The 25,893-nt window shown below is 42.9% G+C and overlaps 1 protein-coding gene across 2 annotated transcripts in view; it reads right to left on the bottom strand.

Moving 5' to 3' along the window:
- The window catches only part of GPD2 (glycerol-3-phosphate dehydrogenase 2), an 87,383-nt gene extending 62,134 nt beyond the window's left edge, over window positions 1-25,249 (bottom strand). Inside the window, exons 1-3 of one of the 2 annotated variants that reach the window (XM_081871882.1) lie at window positions 24,163-25,249; window positions 11,807-11,917; window positions 5,108-5,279 (exon numbers count right to left, since the gene is read on the bottom strand). In XM_081871882.1, the coding sequence (XP_081728008.1) occupies window positions 5,108-5,279; window positions 11,807-11,908 (274 nt within the window). In that variant the 5' untranslated portion in view covers window positions 11,909-11,917; window positions 24,163-25,249. Of the gene's footprint in view, window positions 1-5,107; window positions 5,280-11,806; window positions 11,918-22,169; window positions 22,301-24,162 lie in introns of those variants that run through there. The other variant, XM_081871883.1, reaches the window with a different exon arrangement.
- Between the last annotated feature and the right edge of the window lie 644 nt (window positions 25,250-25,893).

Raw genomic sequence — 25,893 nt, 5'->3', positions numbered from 1 at the left:
TGAAGGACTGGCTGCTTCTTGAAAACACGGATGTTTTAGATTTGGAAGGATTTAAGAATGCTTTTGGATGGCATGCATATTTGTGGTACGACAAGGTTAAAATACATAAGGCCTTTAAGAATCATGTTGTCAGAAAAGCAGTGTTCAATGTCTGGATAAAATATAAAGACTTATTGGAAAACAAGACCCCAAGGTGGCTATCACCAATGGAGGCTAAGGCCCCGAAAAGACTCAATATGGAGGCCAAATGGCCGAAATATTGGGAAATAATAGAAAAAGATGGAGATAATTGGAAGCTGCAGAGTATGGAGAAAATAAAAGACAAAGTGCGAGATTGGTTACATTATGCTCAGATTAAAGAAGTTTTTAAGTTGGATAAAAAGACAGGATTCCAGGTGGAAAAATCAAAGTTAGAAACAGAACTGTTAGAATCCAGCTCTAAGACACTTTCAAGAATGTATAACTTGCTGCTAAAATGGAATACACAGGATGAAACGGTTAAAACAGCTATGATAAAATGGGCACAGGACATAGGGCATAACATTATGTTTGCTGACTGGGAAAAGTTATGGACCACCGGTATTAAGTTTACGGCATGTAATGCCTTGAAAGAAAATATTATGAAAATGATATACAGGTGGTACATGACCCCAGTCAAGCTTGCAAAGATATACCATTTGCCTGATAACAAATGTTGGAAGTGTAAAGAAGCTGAAGGAACATTCTTTCACCTCTGGTGGTCCTGTCCTAGAGTGAAGACCTTCTGGGAAATGATATATAATGAGCTGAAAAAGGTATTTAAGTATACCTTCCCTAAGAAACCAGAGGCCTTCCTTTTGGGCATTGTCGGCCAGAGTGTGCAAAAGAAGGACTGAACTTTTTTTATGTATGCCACAACAGCAGCAAGGATACTCATCGCTAAAGGCTGGAAAACCCAAGATTTGCCCACACGGGAAGAATGGCAGATGCAACTGATGGACTATATGGAACTGGCAGAAATGACGGGCAGAATCCGAGACCTCGGAGAGGAACTGGTGGAGGAGGAGTGGAAGAAATTTAAGGACTATTTACAAAAATACTGTAAATTGTATGAATGTTAAGAAAGATGTAAGATTCGTAATAATATGGCTCCAATAAATTAGTAACAAGGAATATAAATTTAAATGTAATTGAAAGATAAGACAAATTTTGGATAAAAAATATCCTAGAATTAACTTTTAAAGAATAAGAGTTATTTAAACTCTAAAATTTGAGATTCAATATTGGACAATTATATAATATAAATTGAACTAAGTAAATAATTTGCTAGAAAAATTTATGTGTTTAGAGTGCAGGAACAAGAGATGTGAGGAAGTCCAAAGATGAGAATGAAATGTGGTTAATGAAAAAGAACATGTTTTTATGTATGTTGTTGTTTATTGTTTAAAAATTTAATAAAAAATATTATAAAAAAAAAACAAATAAGAAAACGAGTTATAAGCAGAAGTGACCATTAGAAGTAGCTGAGATTTATGAATGAAACTCAAAGGCCGATTTCATGAAATTGTTGCCGATGGTTTTGTTGTTTATTGTATGCCACTCTGGGTGGGATATAACTATTCAAAATAAAATAATCAATTTTAAAGGACTTGGGACATCTTTTCCCTAAAAGCAGTCATGGGGAGACATGAGCCAGAGTGGTGTAGTGGTTAAGAGTGGTGGACTCGTAATCTGGTGAACTGGGTTCGCATCTCCGCTCCTCCACATGCAGCTGCTGGGTGACCTTGGGCTAGTCACACTTCTCTGAAGTCTCTCAGCCCCACTCACCTCACGGAGTGTTTGTTGTGGGGGAGGAAGGGAAAGGAGATTGTTAGCCGCTTTGAGACTCCTTAGGGTACTGATAAAGTGGGATATCAAATCCAAACTCTTTTTATTCTTCTTATTTGAATCAGGACCACTGTACTGGGAGATGTGGAAATTGAAACTTTAGAAGGTGCCATTTCCCCATTTAAATTCCCCCCTCCTAAAGCTCCAATTAGCCATAAAATTGGCTGGGAGGAGAAGAGAGACAACATATTTGTGTTTTCCCTGCTTCAGGGTTTTTGGGTACAATAAGAAAAATGTTGCAGAGGGAAAGAGTTAACACTACCCCCCCCCCACAGCGCCAAATGATGTAGCTCTGATTCCTTCAGGTCTGACTCCTTCAGGTCCTTCAACTGATTTAAGCAAAAAAAAGGGGGGGGTGTCATGAGATCCAATCATTTAGTTTGATGCTAAGAAAATTCCAAAATGTTAAGGGGTTTATTGCAACATTGAAACTGATATATTGCCCCTTCAGCTTCTAGCATGGATTAGCTAAAAGTGAAAATGTATATATTACAGACAACAGGTTACTGGATGAAATGAACTGCACCCCAAGATCCAAACAGGCAATTTGCTAACAGGTAACTTTGGTGCCAAGATCAGTTGAACTTTCATGTATATTTTCAAAAACCAAAAAGGTTGACTTAAATAAACACTGAGGAAGAAGTTGCACATAACTACCATTCACACCAATTGTTAACTTCGGGGGGGGGGGGCGCGAACCATTAGTAACTGCAGTGTGAAATACATGAATTATCAGGAGATGACGATCAGCCACAGGCAGACAAACACAGACCATTACTTGCCTGTTTCATAAAATGTAGTAATTCACAAAATAAATCCAATTAAGATAAGCACCTAGAGGACTGGAAACTGCAGTCTCCAGGGGGAGGTAAATCATAGCGATATAGGAATCTTTTTTTATATAGCAATCCTTTTAAAACTAAAAGAAAGTAGTAAGTTCTGCTGATGTTGTAACTTTTTAACAGTCAGTGCTCTCTCTTTCTTCCCTGTGGCAGTTTCTCAAAAGTGCGCAAGAAAGAAAACAGGAAGGAAGAATGAATGAAAACAAGTACAACAAGATTCTTGCAGAGGTTGCTGAAGAGAGCAGCATGACTGTGCATATCCAAGGAGGAAATGCAGATGATCCAACACTGTGAGCTCTCCTTTCACCAGCATCACCTTAAGGATTTTGCAGAGCTTTATTGCAAAAGTCTAGTGCAACAACTACATTAGCCTCTCTTGGTCTCCCTAAACTTTCATGTCCTTAAAAAAAAAAATCTAATTATTCCCAGCAACTTTAGAAGATCAGAGCAATTTATTTTTGTCAAATGTGACTGAAGATTAATGGATACAATCAGGAATAATTTGGCAAAAACGTATCAAAACACAGAGAAAGCAGAATTTGTTAAGTGAAGCATCAAACTTAATATGAGTGCAAATCCCGTGAATGAAGAGCAACAATACACAATTCATTAACCAAATGCCTATGATTATTTCACACTTCAGAAAACTACCAATACAATCAAAATATATAGGAAGAAAAGGATAAATACAGATTAGTTCGGTGTTGTTTTCACATCTAGTACTACCAACGTGGCCAAAAAGAAACACCCCCAAATCTTAAAATACATTGGAAAGCTTGATTTAAAAAAATAAAATGTTTCAAGTGATGGTTTTTGGGGGGAGGCGGGGAAAATTGCCTCCGTTTAAGGTTAATCTACTATACTATCAGTAGGCTTAGATACCACACTTCCAGACTACCTGAGTATTGTGTTGGAATGTGGGCAGGTTGGCAGCAAAAGCCAGTATTAAGGACTTGTGGCTGAACCACCAACTTTTGTCAAAGGCAATTAATGGTTCCTGTCAATAGACCAGTAGCAGGTGGCAACCAGAATTTTGTTTAATTCTCTTCTCTGGGGGGAAAATGTTACTGGGTTTATCTTTGCAACAGAAAATGAACTCATGAGCCCATTAACGCAAAAATGAACTCATGAGCCCATTAACGCATTATGATCAGGGATAACTGGTGCACAACAACACCTGGAGAACAAGTTCCCCACACCTACTTCATAACCGAACTAACTCCCCAATCTTATTATTTTCTGACCCTTTAACAATGGGCACTTTGCTACATCCTCCACGTCTATGACATGCAGTTGTGAGGGTACCAAGAAGTCATAGGCCCATTTTAAGTCCAGTCACTGCGATGGTTGTGACAGATCTATTCCTTGGGCCAAAGGCAGTATTTCAAAAGGTCTTGGGTTAATTACAGACCATCCCATCCCAGGATTTACACCATGCCGGAAAGACAAGGGGGGTTCTGGAAAGAACAGCGGTCTGCTAGTATCTGTAATGTGATATCATTGGAAATGTATTTCACAAAGAATAAATAGAGTTGGGAAAAGAAGGTAGCAGTTGGCAATTGCCAATTGGGAGGTTATTCTGTTAGTTCTATCTTGAATGTAAAGTATGGGGATTTCATGCAGATGTCTAGAGGAGTTTGCAAATAATACTTGTTGTTCAACTGTTCCTAGCCTGACAAGTAAAGATTTATATTCAGCTATTTGTTTAAGACACGTGTGTGTGTGTGTGTGTGTGTGTGTGTGTGTGTATACACACACACATATATAATTTTTATTAAATTCTCTGTTTTACACTTTAAAGTACTCATTTTTACATCCTTAAGATATCAATCTTCCCTTCTTTTCTTTCCATGGTTCATTTTACAAATCATAAATCCATGCTTATTTTACAAAAACTATACCATTCAGCATTCCATTATTATTGCATCCATCAAAACTTACTTACACTGTTGAATTTAACTTAATGCTGCCAGCCTTTTCAGCCGTCCACCATTATTTCCCAGATGTTCAATAAACATTTCCCAATGTTCTTCTTGTTCTCTTATTCTATACATTAAAGTCTGCAAGCTGCACATATTCTGTCAACTTAAGTTCTTTGGTTGGGACCTTTTCCATTTTCATAAGGCATATATTTTTATCACAACTAGCTAACACGGTCTACTTGTGGCGGGGGGGGGGGGCGGGGAAATCCGGGTCACGAAACTCTACCTCGACTAAGCTTATTCTGCATGCAGATTATTATTTCCTCAAATTCCTGACTCCGAGTTTCCCACACCCTCTGACAACAACACCCTGACATTTGCTGGATGGATTTAAGTACATTCAAAACGCTTGTTCATATCTCGGGGACCAAAGGATGCCCATGCGTGGCACAACTGTCCTCAGTGTGCAGGACTCACCTCTTGTAACAGCATCTAAAGCACAACCGCTTCCTGTAGCGCCTCCACCTATGATAAGAATGTCAAATTCACAAGTTTCTCGCAGGGCCTCAAGCTGACTTTCTCTGGAGGGAAGGGTGCTGTGCATATGCAAGGGCCGACATTCCGAAGCTTCGACAGATGCTAGAGCACCCTGCAAAGGTAAGAAAGCAAAGCAGTCACAAAAAGACCAGGAATGGAACAATGCTGGGATTTTAAACTGAAGCCACTGGTTCAAATCCCTTGCGTACCACAAACTCACCAGGTAGTTTCTTGCAATCTACTAACTTTGGAGCCTCGGTCCTCTGCCAACAATACAGGTATAACATCACTAGGCTTGTTGTAATGACAGTTAAATTCAAGTGTGCATTTGTTTCGTACACTTAAACAGTGCTATATAACGATGTTATTAATATTAATTAAAGATGTTATTAATATTAATCTGAACTAACTGGGGGAATTAAGACTGTCAATCAGATTACTATAAATTTACGAAGGTTGTCCAGCATACTAACAGCGAGGCAACTCATATTTCACTTTTCAGATGCTGCTGTAATAAATAATAATAATAATAATAATAATAATAATAATAATAATAATAATAATAATAATAATTTATTATTCATACCCCACCCATCTGGCTGTGTTTCCCCAGCCACTCTGGGTGGCTTCCAACAAAGTATTAAAATACAGTGGTCTGTTAAACATTAAAAGCTTCCCTAAACATGTGTAAAATACACGTGTGATACCATCAATTGGATTAGCGCATGCACGCTTTAATGGCCAGGCTTCCATAACCAGTTGTGATTTACTTTTTTTTAAGTCCTCGTGAAATTTTCTCTTCACATACACATTATTGCAAAGCAATTTTCTCTAATATAATTCATTTTTGTACGATTCACAAATATATGCATTTTTATGCATATTTTACCCCAGTATACACATTATTTGGCTTGAGATCTGTATTGCAAAATTCAGAGAAGTGTGAATTTTGAAAGATGGCTGTGTTTCAGGTCTCATACTATTTCGTAAAGCGAGAACTAGATAGGGTCATCCTTAAATGTGAACTGAATTCCTCCCCCATCCCTATTATAAAGCTTATTTTAATTCCTTTGAACTTTCCAAGCTCTTGTTTTCGGAGCGGGAGAGCAAACCATAACCGTCTCTTTCACAAAAAAGCAAGTGTGCTCCTGAAAAATCTGTTGGTCATATCCTACATTTTCATCACCTCCCTTATTCTGTTTATCTTGTAGTGATGAATATGGGCCAATTTGAATTCCATTTTGCCACGCTTCCCCACAGAAGTAGAAGTAAAAAGGAAGGCATAAATCCTATTAAAATGTGCTCTACAATATATTTTCATAAAGCTGACTTCATGTTTGGAAGCCGCAGCATTAGTGGCTGTACGCCAAGCCAAAGACTCCCAAAAAGTCACGACTGTGTTTTCAACTGTGTAGACTGAATATGATACCTTGGTACTTACTATCTGTACAGAAGATATTAAAAGGCAGACATGGGGGACAGGTGGCAAACCACATGCACATTTCAGCTGCTTTGAATCAATCCACTGACCAAGCTTCAACTCACATCCGTGATACTCATGACATTTTTGATATTTTGCAATGTTATATTATTCACTTATACAAACTCTTATTCTCTGCTTCTAGCCATGAAAGAGAACAGATGAAAGAAACCTGATGGGGGATGCAATATTTACCTGGAAGTCTCATCAAATGCAATGTGACTCACTTCTCTCTCTGTGTGTGTGTGTGTGTGTGTGCGCGCGCGCACGCTTCATCCAAGGATCACAGGGTTGTTTACAATATAAAAACACAAAATACATAACATAGTAACAAACAGAAACAATACCCTGCCTCCACACACACAGTTTAAAAGGCCATAGATTGTTCAATTAGTCAAAGGCATAGTAGAAGAGGAATGTTTCTGCCTGGCACCTAAATCTATATAACGAATCATAGAATCGCAGAATTGTAGAGTTGGAAGGGACCATGAGAGTCATTAAGTCCAACCCTCTTCAATGCAGGAAACTTTTTGCCCAGTGTGGGACTCAAGTCCACCACCCTGAGATTAAGAGTCTCGTGTTATCTGGGCAAGGAAGACGCTCCTACATATTCTTCTGGAACTGCAGCACCTGGGTATAGTAATGGGAGCCCACCTTACTTTTACAGGTGATGTATCACGGTATCATTTTTCTTTACATGCACCACAAATGAGCCCTGAAGAATATTTCCAAGACTAGGGGCTGGTTTAGTAACTATTAAATCCTCCATGCTGAATGTCACCCTGAGATGGGGTGGTATGGAGAAAATAGTGGAATGGACATGGAAACTGCAGTCAGAATCAGGATCAGGATTGTAGAGTTGGAAGGGACTGTAAGGATCATCTAGTCCAAACCCCTTGCAATGCAGGAATATGCAGCTGTCCCATATGGGGATCGAACCTGCAACCTTTAGCAGCATGCTCTAACCAACTGAGCTAAGCTGTGTATTGCTGAAGTCTTGCAGCAGAGATGTGCCTGAGTACAAGGGCTCAGTTGTTTTGCCCACCATGCCGTTTACCCATCAACACAGTAGCTCTGGCCAGGCATTATGCCTTTTATGGTGCTGCGTCCCTGGGAATGATTAGTGCATAAACCGGGCCAGGCTCTTAGCTCTTAAAAAAAAGTGTTCATCCAGGCTTCTTCTAGACGCAACAACTAACAGGAGTTAAATGTGGAGGTGGGGGAGAACCACACCAGAAAATCCACCTGTTTCCATCTTACAAAATATCAGAGCATTATATCCCAACATCATCCAGGCATATGATATGAAACATCATTACCTTCAAAATAGGATGGTAGACATGTAACCTAATCCCAAAATCTTGACAGGGCAAACAATTTCCTGTTAACTACCTACTCACAACGGCTGCCCGTGTCTACGTGTGACCTGATCACAAAATCTCTCCTCTCTGCTAGCAGTATTTTGCTTCTCCTGTTACTTAAACCAGCCTAAAAATATATGGGAGAGAATTGCAGTAAATGGTAAATGAGGCAGAGCAAGTCCAAATTGCTCCCTATCTTAAGAGGGGTGGTAATTGTCTCCTTCGCCGCTGCACCGATGCATTTCCACTTCCTGTGCCCTGAGCCAAAAATTAAGTTATAAAACTTAACTGAATCTTTAGGATGTACAAAAATATAATAAGCTAGCCAAGCAGATTCATACCAAATCTTCTAATCGATCTGTGGAGGTTCGCTCCTTGACTTCTGGAGTTCATTACTATTATTAGTATTTTAAAGTGTTGATAAAAGCTTGTAAAAGCTTCATTTCCAAGTGAATACAGTGGCAACCGAACAATACCAAGCCCGAAAGAGATGGGTGACTGGCACACTTGCAGAAAGCAGCCTTGTTACAAAGGAAATGAGATGCGTCTAGGGGATGTACAGTACGATCTGTGTGCATGCTAATTGAATTATGTCTTCTCCCGGTGCTGGGGAGCGTTGAAAAGACTCATTTAGAAAAAGCCAAGAGACCTCCTGCCGGACCGGGTAGCCAATTAGAGCGCGTCTTGGGGCAACATCCCTTCTTGCATCTTGCAGGCGCAGGGGTCTTTCGCCCTGTCATCTGCGTGATTGGCAGGCATTATTAAAAAGAGGACAGTTCGGCTGCCAGACATGCCCACAGCTTAGATATGTCAACACCGTAAATGGGCTGTCCTCCTTTGCGCCAACCCCCCCAGTTATATCCCACCTGCTGTCCTTTATCGGGTGCATGTAGGCAATAGCTGTAAGGGCGACAGCACGGCACAATGGATGTGCAAGTTAGAATAATGTGGAAGCGTAAAAATCATATGCTGCTCTCTTGCCAGGCCCTTTGTCTCAAGCCTTCACAGACAATGTACAGGGTGGCTTTCCAGATTCAGTTGTTATGATGGAGACACGTGGGAGAGAGGAGGAAGAGAAAGTGTAGCTTCTTTCCCCCTCTCTCTCTTGCACCCATCCACACTTCCCACTCCCCTTTCTGGTGTTGCCACAGCTCTCATGCTCAAGGCAGAGGCCGCTGGCTGGAGAAGAGGGCAGACCAGCTCCACTGAGGCACTACCACCTCCTCAACAACCTTCTGCTTGAGATAGGAACCTGTGGACCAATCTCATGGTGGCCTGGTTTGTGCAAATATGAGGGATCCCAGAGAGGAGCTCACAGTGTTAGAAACTCAGATATATAAGCTAGGCGCCAATGGCTCCTTAAAGCAGGGTTACAGTCGCCAAAATTGAATGGCCAGTTGCCGTTTGGGGACAAAAGGCTCGAAAGTCATAGCTTTCAATATGACTTTATGGTTCCCGAAATTCGTTCTGATTGTGCAGATAAAATATAATGGGTAGAATTCTACAGGATGTGCTGCTAGTGTGTGAAAACAGTAAAAATGCAAGGATCCCCAGGCATGCACCTCCAGATGGTGGAGATGTTAGGTGCCATGCTGGCCCCTGGGTGCCTGGCAAATTTCAAATGCCGGGAGCTCACAGTTGCTCTAGTCCTTTTTTGCTGCCATGCCATGCTGCACTGAGCTAAAGTTTATCTTACCATGTCATTCAAAATGGGACTCACAGTTTAACTCTCTCAACACCAGCCACGAGCTCTAGTCAAGAACAAGCCTAAGCTACAACTCCTGGTTAGTGAGAACAGAAGAGAACCACAAGCCCTGGTTGAGCCAACACGCTAAGCAAAATTTTTGCTTAGTTCACTGTAGTAGTAAACAAAAAATGGGGAAAAGCAAAGCTGCTACAACAGACAATTTGGGTGGAATGCTGAAACAAACCACATTTACAGCATAGTTAAGGAGGTGCCTGAGTGTGCATCTTACGCTAAGCCATAGTTAAGGTCAGTAAGCCAACAACAAACCATGGTTTGCATGGAACTGACAGAGAAACTTTCCACACACTAATATATCATGACTCCCGTATGGATCTTCTCAGTAGTGTCTACAATAGATAAGGAGCCCTTTGGATGGGTGTAGAATGATTTCATTGATAAAGTAACCAGTGCTTTTTTTCTAGAAAAATAGGTTCCGGTACTCACCATGAAGTTGTTACAGTAAGTGTTACACTTTTTAACACTAAAAAGAGGTGCCAGTACTGCGTGCCCTTGAGTAACCCCTTGGAAAAAGCACTGAAAGTAACTATGAAGAAACAATCTTATCTCCAGCACATTTCCAAAAAGCCCTGATTATGCAAATGAACCTCCAAACATAAACACATCAGCTGCTTCAACAACAACTGAATGATAAAAACAAATATAAAGCCATCCATCTACATAGTATTTTACAAAGAGTGAGAGGGCAGGTCCCTGCCACGAGGGAGGTACACTTTATAAGCCTGGAGCTCTTTGTATTATTTTCCCTTCTCCTTGCAGAATAAGGAAAAGGATAAGGTTTTCTCTAAGCCGCTATAGAAGAAACCCACTATGAATAAATAATATTTATTTAGAGCCAGTTATACAAGTATAGAATGTTTCATAGAAGTACAAAGCACACAGAAGCACAGGCCTCCACAGACATGTTTTTAAAGAAGAAATGGGGATAAGAATACACAAATGTGCACTTCACATTTGATGCACAGTTTATATATTTTCTACTCTGGGAAATACAAAAAAAAAGACCTGAGAAAGAACTAAACTTGAAGTATGGAAAAAATCAGGACAAATATATATTTTACCATTTCTAATAAAGGAATCTCAGAGTTGTATTCATTGTAGAGCTACGGAGATCATTACATCAGCATGAGCATTTCTGCTTGCTGGACTGAATGATCTCCCCTCTCCTCCCATGGACCACTGTTCTGGGGTTCTCCTGACCCTCTGGAACAGATTTGGGGACTGTGTGGGAAGAGGACAACAGGGAAATCCTGGTGCTTCAGTAGGAATCATTGTGTTGGCTTCCACTAATGCAACTACTTAGTTGAGCACAGCCCTCAGTGTGAGAACTACAAGTAGAGAATGGAGGGCTGCAAGGTCAGAAAAGAGGCAGGTATTTAGTCCATTCTCAACTGAAGCTTCTCCCACTCTGCTTAACACAGCACCATCCCAGTACAATGTGAGTAGTTTCACTCATTCATTCAACTTACTAGTTGCTTGTCACCCAAAGGTTTTCAAGCAACTTACAGTGAAGGAAAATATACAATACATATTACCATTCTAATACATTAATATTTCATGTAATGTAACATCCATGGGGGGGGGGGCATACCAGCTGTATAAATAGTAGCGAACAACAAATAATAAACAACTCAAAAGCAATTTTCTGACCCATTAATTAGCAAATAAACAAAACCTCAATCTCCCCCAGTGCAAAAATCACTCACATCGACTCAACATCCCCCCCCCCCCGTTTAATCTTCTCCTCCATCCAGAAGTCTGGTGTCAGCTGTTGCAAATCAGTGGTGGGAGGGTCCAGTGTCCTCCAGGGATGGTCCAGCACCTCTTCTCTCCCTTCAGGGGGAAGCAGCAGCAAAGCAAAGCAGGAAGATGATAAGAAAAGTTCTACCTGCTTTGCAGCTGACCCAGCTACTGCTCCTTTCCTGCTGCTGGTGGGATGTGCCATTAGAACGAGGGAGCCACATATTTCAAAGGCTCAGTTTACAAACTTCCGCACAATTTTTTAAAAAATGCATAAATGAGTTTCTACTTACATGCTTGTTTCTATACTGAGAAAACTGGGAGAGGCCAAACACAGTCGCTACAGCACCGCCTCCAATGAGGATAGTCCCTTTCACGACCCTCCGAAAAGCCATTTTTTAATCCTAGGAAAAGAAAGAAAACAAGAATGTTCACAACCATACAAAGTCAGGGAAGCACACTTGTCTAAACCAGAAACAAGAGAAACTTGAGGAAGTAGCTGTCCTCAGATGAAGAAAAAAGAATACATACAGATATGATAAAGTGAGCTATATACAACTTCTCAGCCACAGTGGTTCTCAAAACAGTTTGCGGTAATAAAAATGGATTTTTAGGCAGATGGTAGTTATCCAGATCCAGAACCAGAATGCCAGTCAATGGGATCACGTGACCCCTGGCTCTGGTTCCCCAACAGGTAGCAAACAAGAGGGGGGCTGTGGGGAGTCCTCTCCCCAATCTATCAAGTGCTCTTGCTGCTTTGAAAAAATTGTCTCAGCAGTTTTCAGCCCTTAGAACTTCTGAGACAATAGCTGTCGGTGGCCCTAAGAGAACATTGATCTATAAATTCCTCCCCGCCCTAGCATAAGCACGTGAGTGGCAGCAAAGGGAGATAGTAGGGGAGACTTGTTAAGAAGCATGCAGTTCTCACATGCAATCCATTTCAGGAACTTTTCCCCTTGAACTCAAACACATTCTGGAAACAACACATTGGGAGTTAGCCCAAAGACAGCAAAGAGAAAACCCCAAACAATGCCATTGTATCAAAAGGGAATTATCGGATTTAGTAAAACAAAAAATCAAATTGGCGCCAGCTTTCATGAGAAACACACTAACAACAGGCACCTTTCAAAACATTTTTAACTAATGGAAGGATTAAAGTATACAAGCTCTAACTAGTATACATAGCAAAGATAGGAAGCCACAGAGAGAAAGAGAGAAGAAAGGGCACTAGTGAAGACTAAGAGAAGGGAGATACCAGAAGAAAAATGAATGCTACCTAGAGCTACTCGCTGTAGAAAGAAAAGAGGGTGTTGCCAGGGGTAGAAGGAAGTTCTGATAGTGATTTTGTGAGGCTCACAGGAAGATTTTAGGATCAGAATCAATTGAAAACAAGCGAGAGACTTGCAACACTAGATGAGACTAAGGATTTTTGCAGCAGAGCAGTAGCGGATAGCTGCGGGTGGCGAGGGAATAGGAATATGAAATTTTGGGGAAACCCAGCCAGATGGACGGGGTATAAATAATAAATTTATTTTTACTTATTATTTATTTTTATTTTTATATCCCTGGTGAGGCTATTAACTCTCAGATCTTATTCATTCATTTTGGTCTGCAAAGACTGAACCTAATGTCATGCTTGCAAACTGCCTACCCAATAAATAGGAGTTTGGGGAGAATTTGAAAGAATTCTGATACAGAGGATATTGGAAGTGATGCAAAAGTTATTTGTGAATATAGCATACATCTATAATCACTTAGCCAACTTGTGGCACATCCATCATTCCAGTCTCAACAGAATGAGGTAGACATCATACAGATGTTTAAGCACATGCTGGATGATGTTATGCTGCGCCCAGTTAGGGCTCTCATTTCAATAATCTATTACCATTGCTCCTCACATATGTTCCAATGCTAACAAAGGGCTTTAAAGGGCTTTTGGTAATATATGAGCCACAGTATATTTTAAAGAAGGTGGTTCAGTGTGTTTTTAAGTCATCGTGTGAATGGACACTTTTTAGCTTATTTGTGTTGTTTTAATAAGCGTTTTGTTATATCTTGTATCTCTGTATTTTTATCCTGTTCCTGCTAATTGCTACCTTGGGGTGAAAAGTGATGAACAAGTTTAATAAGCTAACCTAAAAAAAAAATTGTTAAAAGCACCACCAAACAACTCCAACACTAGCTGTGGTTGCATCCATTTTCTCCCCATCCCAAAACTAAACTCTGCAAAGGGAAAGGCTGTTATTATTATCGACATGATGTGACTTTCCTTCATTTATCCCATCTTCATGAGCCAGGTGATTTCTCCCCCCCCCCAAGTAATTGAAACTTTGGGGGACAGTGAAAGAAGAAAAGGACATGGGGACAAATTTCTCTGTTAACAGTGAAGACTAGCACCCTTCTCTGGTCACTTACACCCCATCCAGTGTGGCCTTTCCAAGCTTCAAAGCCCAGAAAACCACACAGCTATAAACTTATATTAAAAATACCTGGACTCCTTTGGGGGGGAGGGGAACGGCAGGATATAAATTTAATTAATTAATTAATTAAGATGGGAGCATATGAGAAGGATAGCTCAGCGGCTAAGAAGAACCCTGGATTGCTAAACACCTTTGCAGTGCGCTTGCAACAGAGACAAAGGAGAATGTAAACAAGGCAATGTTTCAGTAGTAGTAACACGCAGAGTCAGCTTGGTCTATATAGGGGAGGTGGCCTACAAGGTATCTGGCTCCTGGGTTGTTTAGAGCATTAAATGTCAAAAACATTTGCCTTGAACTTGGCATAGTAGCTAACAGGCTGGCAGCGCAGAGCTTTCAATATGGGTATGGTATGTGTAAAGCTAAGTGTCCTGCTGAGCACTCAAGCAATTGCATTCAGAACCAGGCACAAGGGTAGCCCCACATATTATGCATTGCAGTAATCAAATGAGATTTATCATCGCCTGGGTCCAGTCCCCACACTACACAACAGCTCCTTCAGAGAGGAAACAACCCTACCCAGAGCTGGCATGCAACCCAATTTCCAGGCCTGGAAACCACCACTCATCTCGTCAGGATTCAACTGTTAAAGGAGATTTGGGACAAGGTGCCCCCTGTATCTGGTATGCTGATGATAATAACGCGCAACATCTGAATAGGAGAGGCCAGGGATTTCACCCATGCAAATCACGTGCTCTTCCACTGAACTATGGTCTCTCTCCAAACGTAATCCCATTAACCCTTTTGTGCATCCTCTTGTTCCATATGTTGCCAGTACCAACCAATCCACTGTTCTTTTTTCCTTTGTTTTTTAAAGGCGGTTGTACCAGCACAGCACTCTGAGTATCACAGGCTGTAAATTAAGAAGCAGCTGCCAACAGGTGCGCCTTTGCGTGCTAGCAGATTAGCTGTGGAATGAGAAAGACAAGCTTATCAAATGCGATCATCAGTTGCACCCTGATAACCCATTGTTTGTAAGTGCTGGAAGGAAAGGCGTTCAGCCTTGCACCAAATTCAATTATAATTACACCCTCGCTTTGTTGAGCCTTGTTCAAAAGGCATTGTAGAGCCATATGGAATTTTTCTCCCATCCTTCCCAAAGTTAAAATGCACAAGCCTGTTACAATGTAGACTTTTTTCCTTTCCTTTCCTTCCTTTCCTTTCCTTTTTTTTTTTTTACAGCTTGCCTTGCCAATACAGTGGTACCTCTGGTTGTGAACGGGATCCGTTCCGGAGGCCCGTTCACAACCTGAACAGAACACAACCCACATCTGCGCATGGCGATTTGCCGCTTCTGCGCATGCACATGTCATTTTGCGCATCTGCACATGTGCGAGTAGTGAAACCCAGAAGTAACCTATTCCGTTACTTCCAGGTCCGTTACTTCCTGAAAACGCTCAACCTGAAGCAAACGTAACATGAGGTATGACTGTAAGCCTACAAAAATGATTACCATCCAGGAATCTTTACTAGTCTACTTGCTGCCTCACATGTGGCCTGAAATAAAACAAATATATGCTTTTTAAAAGAGAGACGTTTCCACAAACGTCTCTGCTTGGCCACCAAGAAACTACTCCTGCGCCCATGGGTAAAGCTCCACAGGTAACGCCAGCTATTTACAACCTTCGCGCATATGCTACTCCGACCCATGTGAGGCGAGCTTTGTGAAAGCAAAGGCTGAAGTTCCCAGAACAGATGTAAGAGCCAGGGATGGGGTGGGATAGAGTGAAATCCTGTCTGCGCACTCCAAACTATAAATAATTCACCTCCGAGACATCATCTGCTGCCAGTTATTTCTTTCAAAATCAAAGCTCTTCTCCAAAAAACAACAACCCAAAATCAGTCTCTGACCATGCATTCAAGTCATGTGGCTATTAAAGTGTACATCATTTCAATATCTGAACCTCTAGCACAGGGTTGGGGGACCTTGTTCACCCCAAGGGCCACATTATTCTCCGAGCGACCTTCCAGGGGCCACACAGCAGTGGTGGATGGGGCCAGAGCAACAAATGAACATTTTGCCTTCTAAGTAGGTTCTACGCACACATGCATGCCACTCAATCTTTCAGCCAGGCAAGCAAATGGGATTATCCGAGGACACATTCTAGCCAGGCAAAAATACTTGAGGAAGGAACAAAGCAGAGCCAGTGAAGGAGGACATGGCATGGGGAGAGGGTGTGTGGCTCAGAAGGGAGTGCAGAGTGGAGAGAGTCCCATGGATCAGACAGAGAAGCTTGCAGGGCTGCATTTGGTCCCTGGGTCACAGGTTCCCCACTCTAACAAGCAAACAATGCCTGTCATATGAAATCTCAGTTGACTGATCATGCAAGTTTATGAATGTTTAGATGAGAAAACCCCACTGTTCAATTGGGCTTACAAGATATTTAAATAAGAAGAAGAAAACAACAGGTTTTTTGTGGGGAAAATATACTCCTTGTCAGTGCTATTTTTCTAGAAAAAGAGGTGCCAGAGCTCACCAGGAACACCTCCCTTGTTTTCTTATGGTGCCCACTTGAATTCTGGTGAGCTCCAGCTGAAAAAAGCTCTGCTCCTTGTTTTTAAAAATGCTGTGCTCATATTATTTCCAAGAGGCATTTCTTCAGGTAAAACAGGAAAGGGGGAGGTTGTTCTTGTAATGTCTTGTATTATAATAAATGGATTGAAACTGCAGGCCCATTGAAATCTACAGACATGACCAATGATTTCAATGGGCCTGCTCTGGGTATGGCTTAGATACAATCCATTAACTTTTGTTAAACTCAGCTAATAAAAAAATTAAATGGCAACACTTTTCAGTCGATTAAAATGTTTTAAATTGATTAACTGATTAATTGACTGATCACTGCAGCTTTCATTTTTCTCCCAGGAAGACCTGTGGCTGCCAAGAATGCAAGAATGGCTCAGCACACCCATATCATCTTCAAATTAGGTCTGCATGCAACCTCCTTTTAATATAGCTTTGGGACATCAGAATAACTAGCTAGAACAGGTGCACTACTTAAAACTCGGCAGAAAAAGCAGTCTTGTGAGCATTACCACTGGAGATAAAATAATAAATAAATAATAAAATAATAAAACTAACTATACTATTATAGCCACTATCAAGTCAGCGTGAACTCTGCACTGTACATAGTTAACAGCCAGGTTAAGATCCAGGGGAAGGGCTGTAGGAGAGAAGGAAGCCACAGATTCAATCTCCAGGTAAGGCTGGGAAAGTCACCCACTTCAAATCCTGGAGACCCACTAACATCCAGTCATTGCAGACAATACTGACATAGATGGACCTACGGTCTAAAGCAGACATGGCAAAACTTGGCCCTCCAGCTGTTTTGGGACTACAGTTCCCATCATCCCTGACTACTGGTCCTGTTAGCTAGGGATGATGGGAGTTGTAGTCCCAAAAACAGCTGGAGGGCCAAGTTTGGCCACCGCTGGTCTAAAAGTATGAGGAATCTTCCTATGTTCCTAGTCACTTAACTTGTATTTTTTCCCATACTGCACAAGGTTGGTTCCTCCATATCCGATTGTTGCAGGCATTACTACTGCACAAGGTTCTCTTAGCATTATATTTCTCTATATAATAAAAATGTAAGACTGTCATCATGCAGCCCCCATTGGAGGATTTGTAGTGCTGCATCACAATCCTGGAGTTGCATGAAGTCAGAGCTCAATAGGGGAGTAAAAAGTGAAGATAGATTGCATCATGGCATTGGCCATGGCATGGAAACAAGAACAGTTATTGAGAAGGTGGAAATGGCAGTTTAAGGCAACAACAGAAGTTCGAGTAAAGCGGAGATGGAGGAAACTGAAAGGAAAATTGTAGTTTTAAACCATGACATTGGTTCATCGTATGGAAGAACTAAGGCATATGCCGAGTATGCTTTACTTAAAGACTAAAATATTTAGTTGGTGGCTACAGGAAAACTCAGGTTAAGTGATCACAAAGACAACTGGTCAATAATAACAGTAACACTGTCTGTTCTGCAAGGCAATGGCGCTTGGTATTTTTTTGAAGCTGAGTTGTTCACAGGGAGTCAAGTTGTATTCTTCGTTGCTATCAACCAGGGGCGCAAGCCAAGCAATTGGCTTTCCCCCTCCTTTTTAATTAAAAAGAGATTGCATTTGGACACCAGGGAGGGAAGCAGCTTGACATTTGACTCTAAAAAGAAAAGGACCAAGCTTTTTAGATTTTTCTTTCTTCCCTCCCACCCTCACTTTGGTTAAGGCTAGATACAAGCAGGTAAAGTTTCTCGAGTCACAATATGTAGAGTATTTAACGGAAAAACTGTCCCAAATTTACAAGCATTCTAGGTTTTTGCATCAATATGTCATTTAATCCTATTCACTGCATTCTACAGTTCAAACAATGTATCTTTTTTCTAATTTGTTGTGGTTGTTTTGTGTTCCTTCTTATTTTCTGCTGATTCACAGTTTAAGTGTATACACATCTACTGAAAGTGAATCCCAACAATTTTAAAGGGTCTTACTCCCAGGTAAGAGGGTCTACGATTTCAGCATCAATATTTCCCCCCCAGACACATTAATGTGTCAAGCAAGCCATCCTCCTTATGGCAGCCGGATTTCTTCAGAGTTAAATCAGACCCAACAGCCTGCGTCGCATGACTTGGTGCAAATACACAAGTTTAGTGTGAATGCACAGGTGCCTAAAGAGAAGACTGCAGCTGCTTTGCTCCATCCCAATTGTTCTGCTGCTGCACTGTGCTAAACTATAGCATGGTTTGTCTTAATGTGCCATACAAACCCCGGGCTCATGCTTTAGATCTCCTGCACAAACCATAAGCCATCTGCCAAACCTTAGTTACAGCTCATGTAACATGTGGAAAGAGCTGCCAGGTGCTAAACACCTCTCCACCTTCCCATTTTGCAACATGAAGTTATTTATTTTGGGGCAACAGATAAAACGGTGAAATCCACAAATCAATTGAACAGTAATATTTAAGCATCACCACCCATAGCTTGGTTTTATGACTTGAAGCAGATTTGATGGGACTGATTTCCAGGTAACTATGCATCGGATTGCATCCTTGCGACATAACCTTAAACATGCTCACTTAGAAGAAGTAATTCTCGCTATTTTTAGTAGGCTATATTGCTTAGTAAGGCTGGAAAACAAGCCCACTTATCTTGAAGTGAGCCTCACTGGATTCAATACGGCTTATTTCTGTGTAGACATGGTTAGGGCTGCACTGTTAAGTGTGTTTAGGATGGCAGTCCTATACTAACATCTACTCAGCGGTAATTTCCACTGAGTTCCACTAGAGTTACTCTATATAGGTCCACAGCACTAACAGACTGCAATCCTAAACAAGATTGTCACAGCTACACCTTTTATCATTCCCCAACATCCCCTTTTCCCCTCCACCTTCCTCCATCTCTCCCACAGGAGCTCCTCAAAAGCCTTCTCTGCTTCTCTTTCCCAGAGTTGCTTCGGCAAGGAAAGAAAATAGATGCAAGCCATGGCTGGCACTGAGGAATTACAATGCCTCTCCAGCTGGGCAGGAAGAAGTTGGAACAAACAAGTGTGTGCTTACATTCAGCAAGGATGTTTGCATCATGGGTTCCAGCAACTGGTTAATGGGCAGAGGTCAGTGCTGCTGCTGATAGGCTGCAGTTCAATTAGGACCCAGCTACAAATTAAAGCCAATGCTTATTTCGGGTTTACTTATAAAGACTGTAACCCACCTGGGCAAGCTTTGTGACCCAGGTTGGGATTCACAGGTTAGGGAACACTGTTCTAAGGTACCAAAATGCTTTTCCCTACTGACTAGCAATAAACAATGCAAAACCTATAACTTTCTATTACTTCTTAGTCGGTGGCAGTTTTATCCCTTCAATGACATTGCAATGAATTTGTAAGTTGTGTTGTTTATGCAGTGAGCCATGTTAAATCTAAAGGGATCAGGCACGGCATAACATTATTAACAAGTATCTGCAAGAAGTGCCTTCTGTAAAGCTCTACAGAAGTACCATAGAATCATAGAGTTGGAAGAGACCACAAGGGCCATCGAGTCCAACCCCCTGCCAAGCAGGAAACACCATCAGAGCACTCCTGACATATGGTTGTCAAGCCTCTGCTTAAAGACCTCCAAAGAAGGAGACTCCACCACACTCCTTGGCAGCAAATTCCACTGTCGAACAGCTCTTACTGTCAGGAAGTTCTTCCTAATGTTTAGGTGGAATCTTCTTTCTTGTAGTTTGGAGCCATTGCTCTGTGTCCGCTTCTCTGGAGCAGCAGAAAACAACCTTTCTCCCTCCTCTATGTGACAGATTTGTCAATACGTTGAAACAGGACCAGACTTGCTGATGATGACCTACATTCCTCTTATTGCCACTAAGGAAGTCAAGTTTAACAAAACACAACCACTTGTAGGCCACTCCCTCTATGCATGCATGCTAGGATGTAGATGGAAGTTGCTTCTAGGTATCATGGGTGCACTTAAATAGGATTAAGAACTAGTAGAAACATGTCTAGCTGCTTCTGAGATTTTAAGCATAATATATGAGAAAACAGCACAATTCAAACTACTTAATTAAGTCACTAAAATAAGTTTGGGCATTTTGCACCTTTGTCCCTAAGCAGCTTGGAATATTAGAAGGTACACTGGTACCTCGGGTTAAGTCTTTAATTCGTTCTGGAGGTCTGTTCTTAACCTGAAGCACCACTTTAGCTAATGGGACCTCCCACTGCTGCCATGCCGCCAGAGCACGATTTCTGTTCTCATCCTGAAGCAAAGTTCTTAACCCGAGGTACAATTTCTGGGTTAACAGAGTCTGTAACCTGAAGCGTATGTAACCTGAAGCATATGTAACCCGAGGTACCACTATATATCCTTTCTAAATGTACCTCCCTTTGGTTAAAAAAATAAATTAAGCCTATCAAGAAAGTGTTGCATCAAGTTTTCTAGACACAGAACCATTAGATGGAGAACAGAAAGGTTAAGGATTTTTAAAGGTAGCATCTGGTTCGCATGACACAGTAAGTCAAACTATGAGTTTACTAGAACTGCATGAACATGCAGGCCTGATTAGATATCATTTGGCTTGCTGCATCATTCAAAGCAGTGTGCCCTGTTATTCCCCCCCCCCCAAATTTTGGTATAGGAGGTCTACAAGGGCACACCATTCACATGTACTTATCTATAGAGTACTACCTATCCAACAACCAAGATCAATGCTTCATAAGGCGTCATTAGCAGTTTTCATTCTATGTGTTGGTTAACAATTCTCAACACACAAAAATAAGTGCATTGAGCTTAACAGACACCTATTAATGGCAAAAAAATTCACCCACCCAGAAACCTTAACCTTATTTTTGACGGGTCTTTGAAGAGGATTGGTATATCAGATAAACCTCCACATGAGGAATGTCTGAACTGGGAAAGGACACAAGGAGGCAGCTGTTAACCAATCTGTTTGCAGTAACACAAAACTTTCTGCTCAAGTGATAACTTAATGACTGCTTCTATAAAAGTAGATGGGTTGAGATTCAATCCTAAGCATTGGTTTAAAAAAAGAGGGAAGGAAAAGGGTCTTAATGACTAATGTGAAAGAATCTTATACCATACTTTGGGCTTATTCCCAGATTTAGAAAGCAAAAACTAAAATGAATCACTATTTGTGAAATACATGGTGAAATTTGATGACCAGTCATACAAATCATCCAAAATCCGGTGACCAGTCATACAAATCATCCAAAATCCGGTGACCAGTCATACAAATCATACAAAAACCTAGCCAGTTCTGGCTTTGAATGCTTAAAAACCTGGCCGCTTGTAACACAGGCTGAATTGAACACTCTTTCACTCTGTGCTTCCCTACAAGGGGTTGTGAAAATATCATGATACTCTGCTAAGCACTTGGTTAAAGGCTATATGTAGCTGGCTCAACATACAGTTTGAGCTGGAACAGGGTAAAAGGTTTTTAAGATGCCACTGCACAGGGTCACGAATCTATCTTCAAAGAGCACCATATCTATCACCACTGCTTCCAGGCTGAGGACCTGACCTCTTGCTTCTCCAGGTCTCAGGTGAGTGAGGCTTGATGAACAATCGCTCCTTCTGTGGGAGTGCACAAACATCCACATATATATGTTCCAACCATGAGTGCACCAGAAGCCACAGAGAAGTCTAGCTTGGCTAGCCGGCCATTAGATACCTACAGGTAAACCTTGCATCCTCTCACTTCCTGTACTGCTTCTCCTGTGGTTTCCTGTTGAGGTTAAACAAGGATCCATGGGCCCATTGCTATAGTAGTATTATTCCTTCACGCCAGCTTCAATGACCTCAAACATCATTGCCATGGTGACAGGAGATGCAGCAGAATTTTAACTAGCAGCCTAGAGTTCCGGATGGATGGCAGATGCAACGGATAGTAACAATAATAATCATAATTTACTACAGTACTTATACCCCGCCCATCTGGCCAGGCTCCCCGGCTACTCTGGGCAGCTCCCAACAGAATATTAAAAACACAATAAAACGATGTGAGGGATGCCTCAGTTGCCCCAATAGAGGCCAGCCCTGGCAACAGGCAGATATAAATACTCCAGGCAGAGCCCATGTTACTCTCACCTCAAGAATACAACTGGAAATAACTTCCCTGCAGTTCCAACACCCACCCACATGCAAGTGCTGGTTCTAGCATAAACAATTATTAACCTCATGACTTGCAACCACTAAGCGACAAGTTCCTGAAGGCTGGTGGGGCAGGGAATGTGGAGAAACTCACAATGTATGTAAAGGTATATGGTCAGACCAGGAAACAAGACTGTCACTGAAAGACCTTTGCTGCCAGTGTCCCCATGGCAACAACAACATGTGCTTTACAGAGATGTAGTTCTCCTGAAGTCCTCACTCTGCCTAACAGTAGGGCCAGCCCTGCATTCCATTCATACTCTTTCACAGCACTCCCATTTTATACTGCCTGCATTAAATCAATAATAAGGAGGAGGAGGAAGAGAATTAGTTACTATTTACAAACTGGAATCTAGAGAGAACACCCAGACAACTGATTTGGGATGGACCACTTAAAAAAAAAAAGAGAGAGTCCTAATCAAAGTTAATAAATAAAATAAATAAGTCAATCACTTCATAATTTTCCCTATAAGGTTATACTGTTGAGGGGCCTCTCATTTCTAAAACAAGAAGTGCTAAGGCTCACCCTCGGCGGAATTTCCCCTTGACCCAGATATGCTGAGACATGCTGGGATTATTCAATTGGGGAGAGAGCACTTAGCCCATGTTCACAGCACTACTGAGTCCACTGCTACATCACATGTGGTGGGGAAGCTGACCCTCAGAATCAAAACAGATTGTGAGGAAGGGCGAGTACTACTCCTGCCCCACTAGTCCCATCTATCGATGCGAGTAGAAACCTGTGGGTTAGCTCCCAAACAAAGAAAATGCGAGGGGTGCTCAGCATCAGCCACACCGCGAGGACAAAGCCTTCTGCACATGATCGGTGGTGGCCTCGCCTTCTTCACACCTGTACCACATGAGCCCCTTGCATCGACAACAGGTTCTGGGGCTGAGCCAGGCTCGGGCTGGGTGGGGAGGTCGAGAGAGAACCCTGATAAAGCCCCCTGCCTCTTAGGTCCCTATCAGGGCCACAAGGAGACTCACAGTTTCCGGCCGAGAGAAGAGACCCTGCTCCTCCTCCGAGGCTCAGCCACGCCGCCACTGCTTTCCCGGGGACTCTCTCGCCGCCTGGCCTGGAGAGGGAGGCGGCCGGTGAGGAGCAGCAGCAGCAGGAGGAGGAGTCGGAGTCCCCGCGGCAGCACCTCCCCGAGGCCTGGACCGGGCTCCCCTTTCCCCCTGCCGAGCAAGACAACGACGCCGGCGCCCCCGGGCTTCCCAGGCGCCCGCAGCCGAGCGCGGAAGCCCCGAGGAGAAAGGCGCTCGGAGGCTCCAAGGCAGCCTGGCGCGCACCGGGCCCCGCGGCGGAGGAAGCCTCGTGGCGAGCGGAAAGGAAGCGCGCCGCCACCGCAACCACCACCGGCTCCTGCGCTGCCCAGCTGCGGCGTCGAGCCGGGCAGACCCCGCACGCGAACCCGCGGCTCCGCTAGGCCCAGGCGCCGCCCGCCTGCGCGCAGAGCATCCGCCTTCCCCGCGCTGCGCGCAGGGGCGACCACCGAAGCTGCGCGCCGCCCTTACCTGGCTTCTTTTCCAGCCCGGCACCTGCTTAGTGAGTCCGCATGGGTTTGCCTTCCCGGCGCGGCGCCTCTTTCCCCGGGGCGGCGTCTTCTTGCCGAGGCGCGGAGACGAGAGGCCCCAGCGGCTGCCTCCCTTCGCTGCTGCTGCTGCGGCTGCTGCTATTGCTACTCAACTGCTGCTGCTTCTCCCTCCCTCGCCGCTTCCTTAAGGCGTGTCTCCACTAACCGGCTAGCGAGGAAGCAGGTTCCCGTAAGGTCCCGGCTGGGCTTGGCGCGGGAGAAAGAGAGGAGAGGAGAGACGTCGCCTGCCTTTGCAAACACGTGTGGAAGTCCCGAGGGAGACACCAGAAGAAGCACTTCTTTTTTGGAAACGTGCTCTCCTCCGAGGCCTCTCCTCTTACAGGCTCGCCTGCCAAGGCTAGGGTGCCCCCCCCCCCCCGAGAGAGAAATGGGACTCTGGGGTTTTCAGAAATGGCAAGGCATTGCCAAGGAGTTAGAGACGCACAGAAACGGTTCCTCCGCCAACCAAGGATCAGGGTGTTGTTGTTTTTAAGTATGCAATTCTGTTTATCCCCACACACTACTTTTTTAAAAATGTTTGTACTTGCTAAAGTTTTGGCAGGGGTGGAAATGGGGAGACAAGATGGTCTTCCAGGCAAAAGAATGGGGGAAATGGAACGAGGACAGCGTTGAGTAGTGGTTAGAGTGTCAGACTACGACCAGGTCATAGGAGAATAATAGAGTTGGAAGGGACCGTGAGGGTCATGTAGTCCAACCCCCTGCAATGCAGGGATATTTTGCCCAGTGTAGGGCTCAAATCCTGAGATTAAGAGTCTTATGCTCTATCAACTCTGCTATCTTCCCTGGCCAAAGCAGTTCAGTGGCTGCCTGTGGGCCACTTGCTATCTATGAGCAAGCTACTCAATAGCATCTCTCAAAAAGGAGGCAAGACATCATGCCTCCGTCCCCAGCATGCCTTCTTAGAGGGAGAATGAAATACGGTGGTACCTCGGGTTAAGAACTTAATTGGTTCTGAAGGTCTGTTCTTAACCTGAAACTGTTCTTAACCTGAAGCACTACTTTAGCTAATGGGGCCTCCTGCTACCGCTGAGCCACTGCTGCACAATTTCTGTTCGCATCCTGAAGCAAAGTTCTTAACCCGAGGTAATATTTCTGGGTTAGCAGAATCTGTAACCTGAAGCGTATGTAACCTGAAGCGTATGTAACCCGAGGTACCACTGTAAAATGTAGTTAACCATCACAGAATAGCTTGTCGCCAGGAATTGCATGTGTTTATTTACTTCAGCCTTGTAAATAAGTCCTCAAAAGTTACTAGCCTGCCAAAAAAAAAAACCAAAGTTGCCAGCTTGCTAAGAATCTAGCAGTTGGCATTTCCATGCTGACCTTGGAGAAACAACTACCATTGAAACACAAGTTAGTCACAGGTTAGGGGTTTATTGGGGGGGCGGGTTAAATGTACTCCCAAGTTCTACCAAGGCAACCGGCACAGAAGGACATAGCAATCCACCCCTCCAACACTAGCCCACTGTTTCCATGCTGGTCATGAAGAGTTGAGTTTTCCTTCCTCTGCAACTAGCATGTGGACTGTTGAAGAATGAATGGAGATACCCTTTCTTCTTCCCTCCCTTTCCTACATGAAATTCCTGTTTGCCTATGAATAGCGAACTCATTTTCACCCTTACATAGCCCCCAGGCCTGAGGTTTCCACACC

Source organism: Podarcis erhardii (assembly GCF_964252035.2).
Source record: "Podarcis erhardii genome assembly, chromosome: 1".
NCBI lineage: Eukaryota > Metazoa > Chordata > Lepidosauria > Squamata > Lacertidae > Podarcis > Podarcis erhardii.
This window is presented reverse-complemented; position numbering and strand designations above follow the sequence as displayed.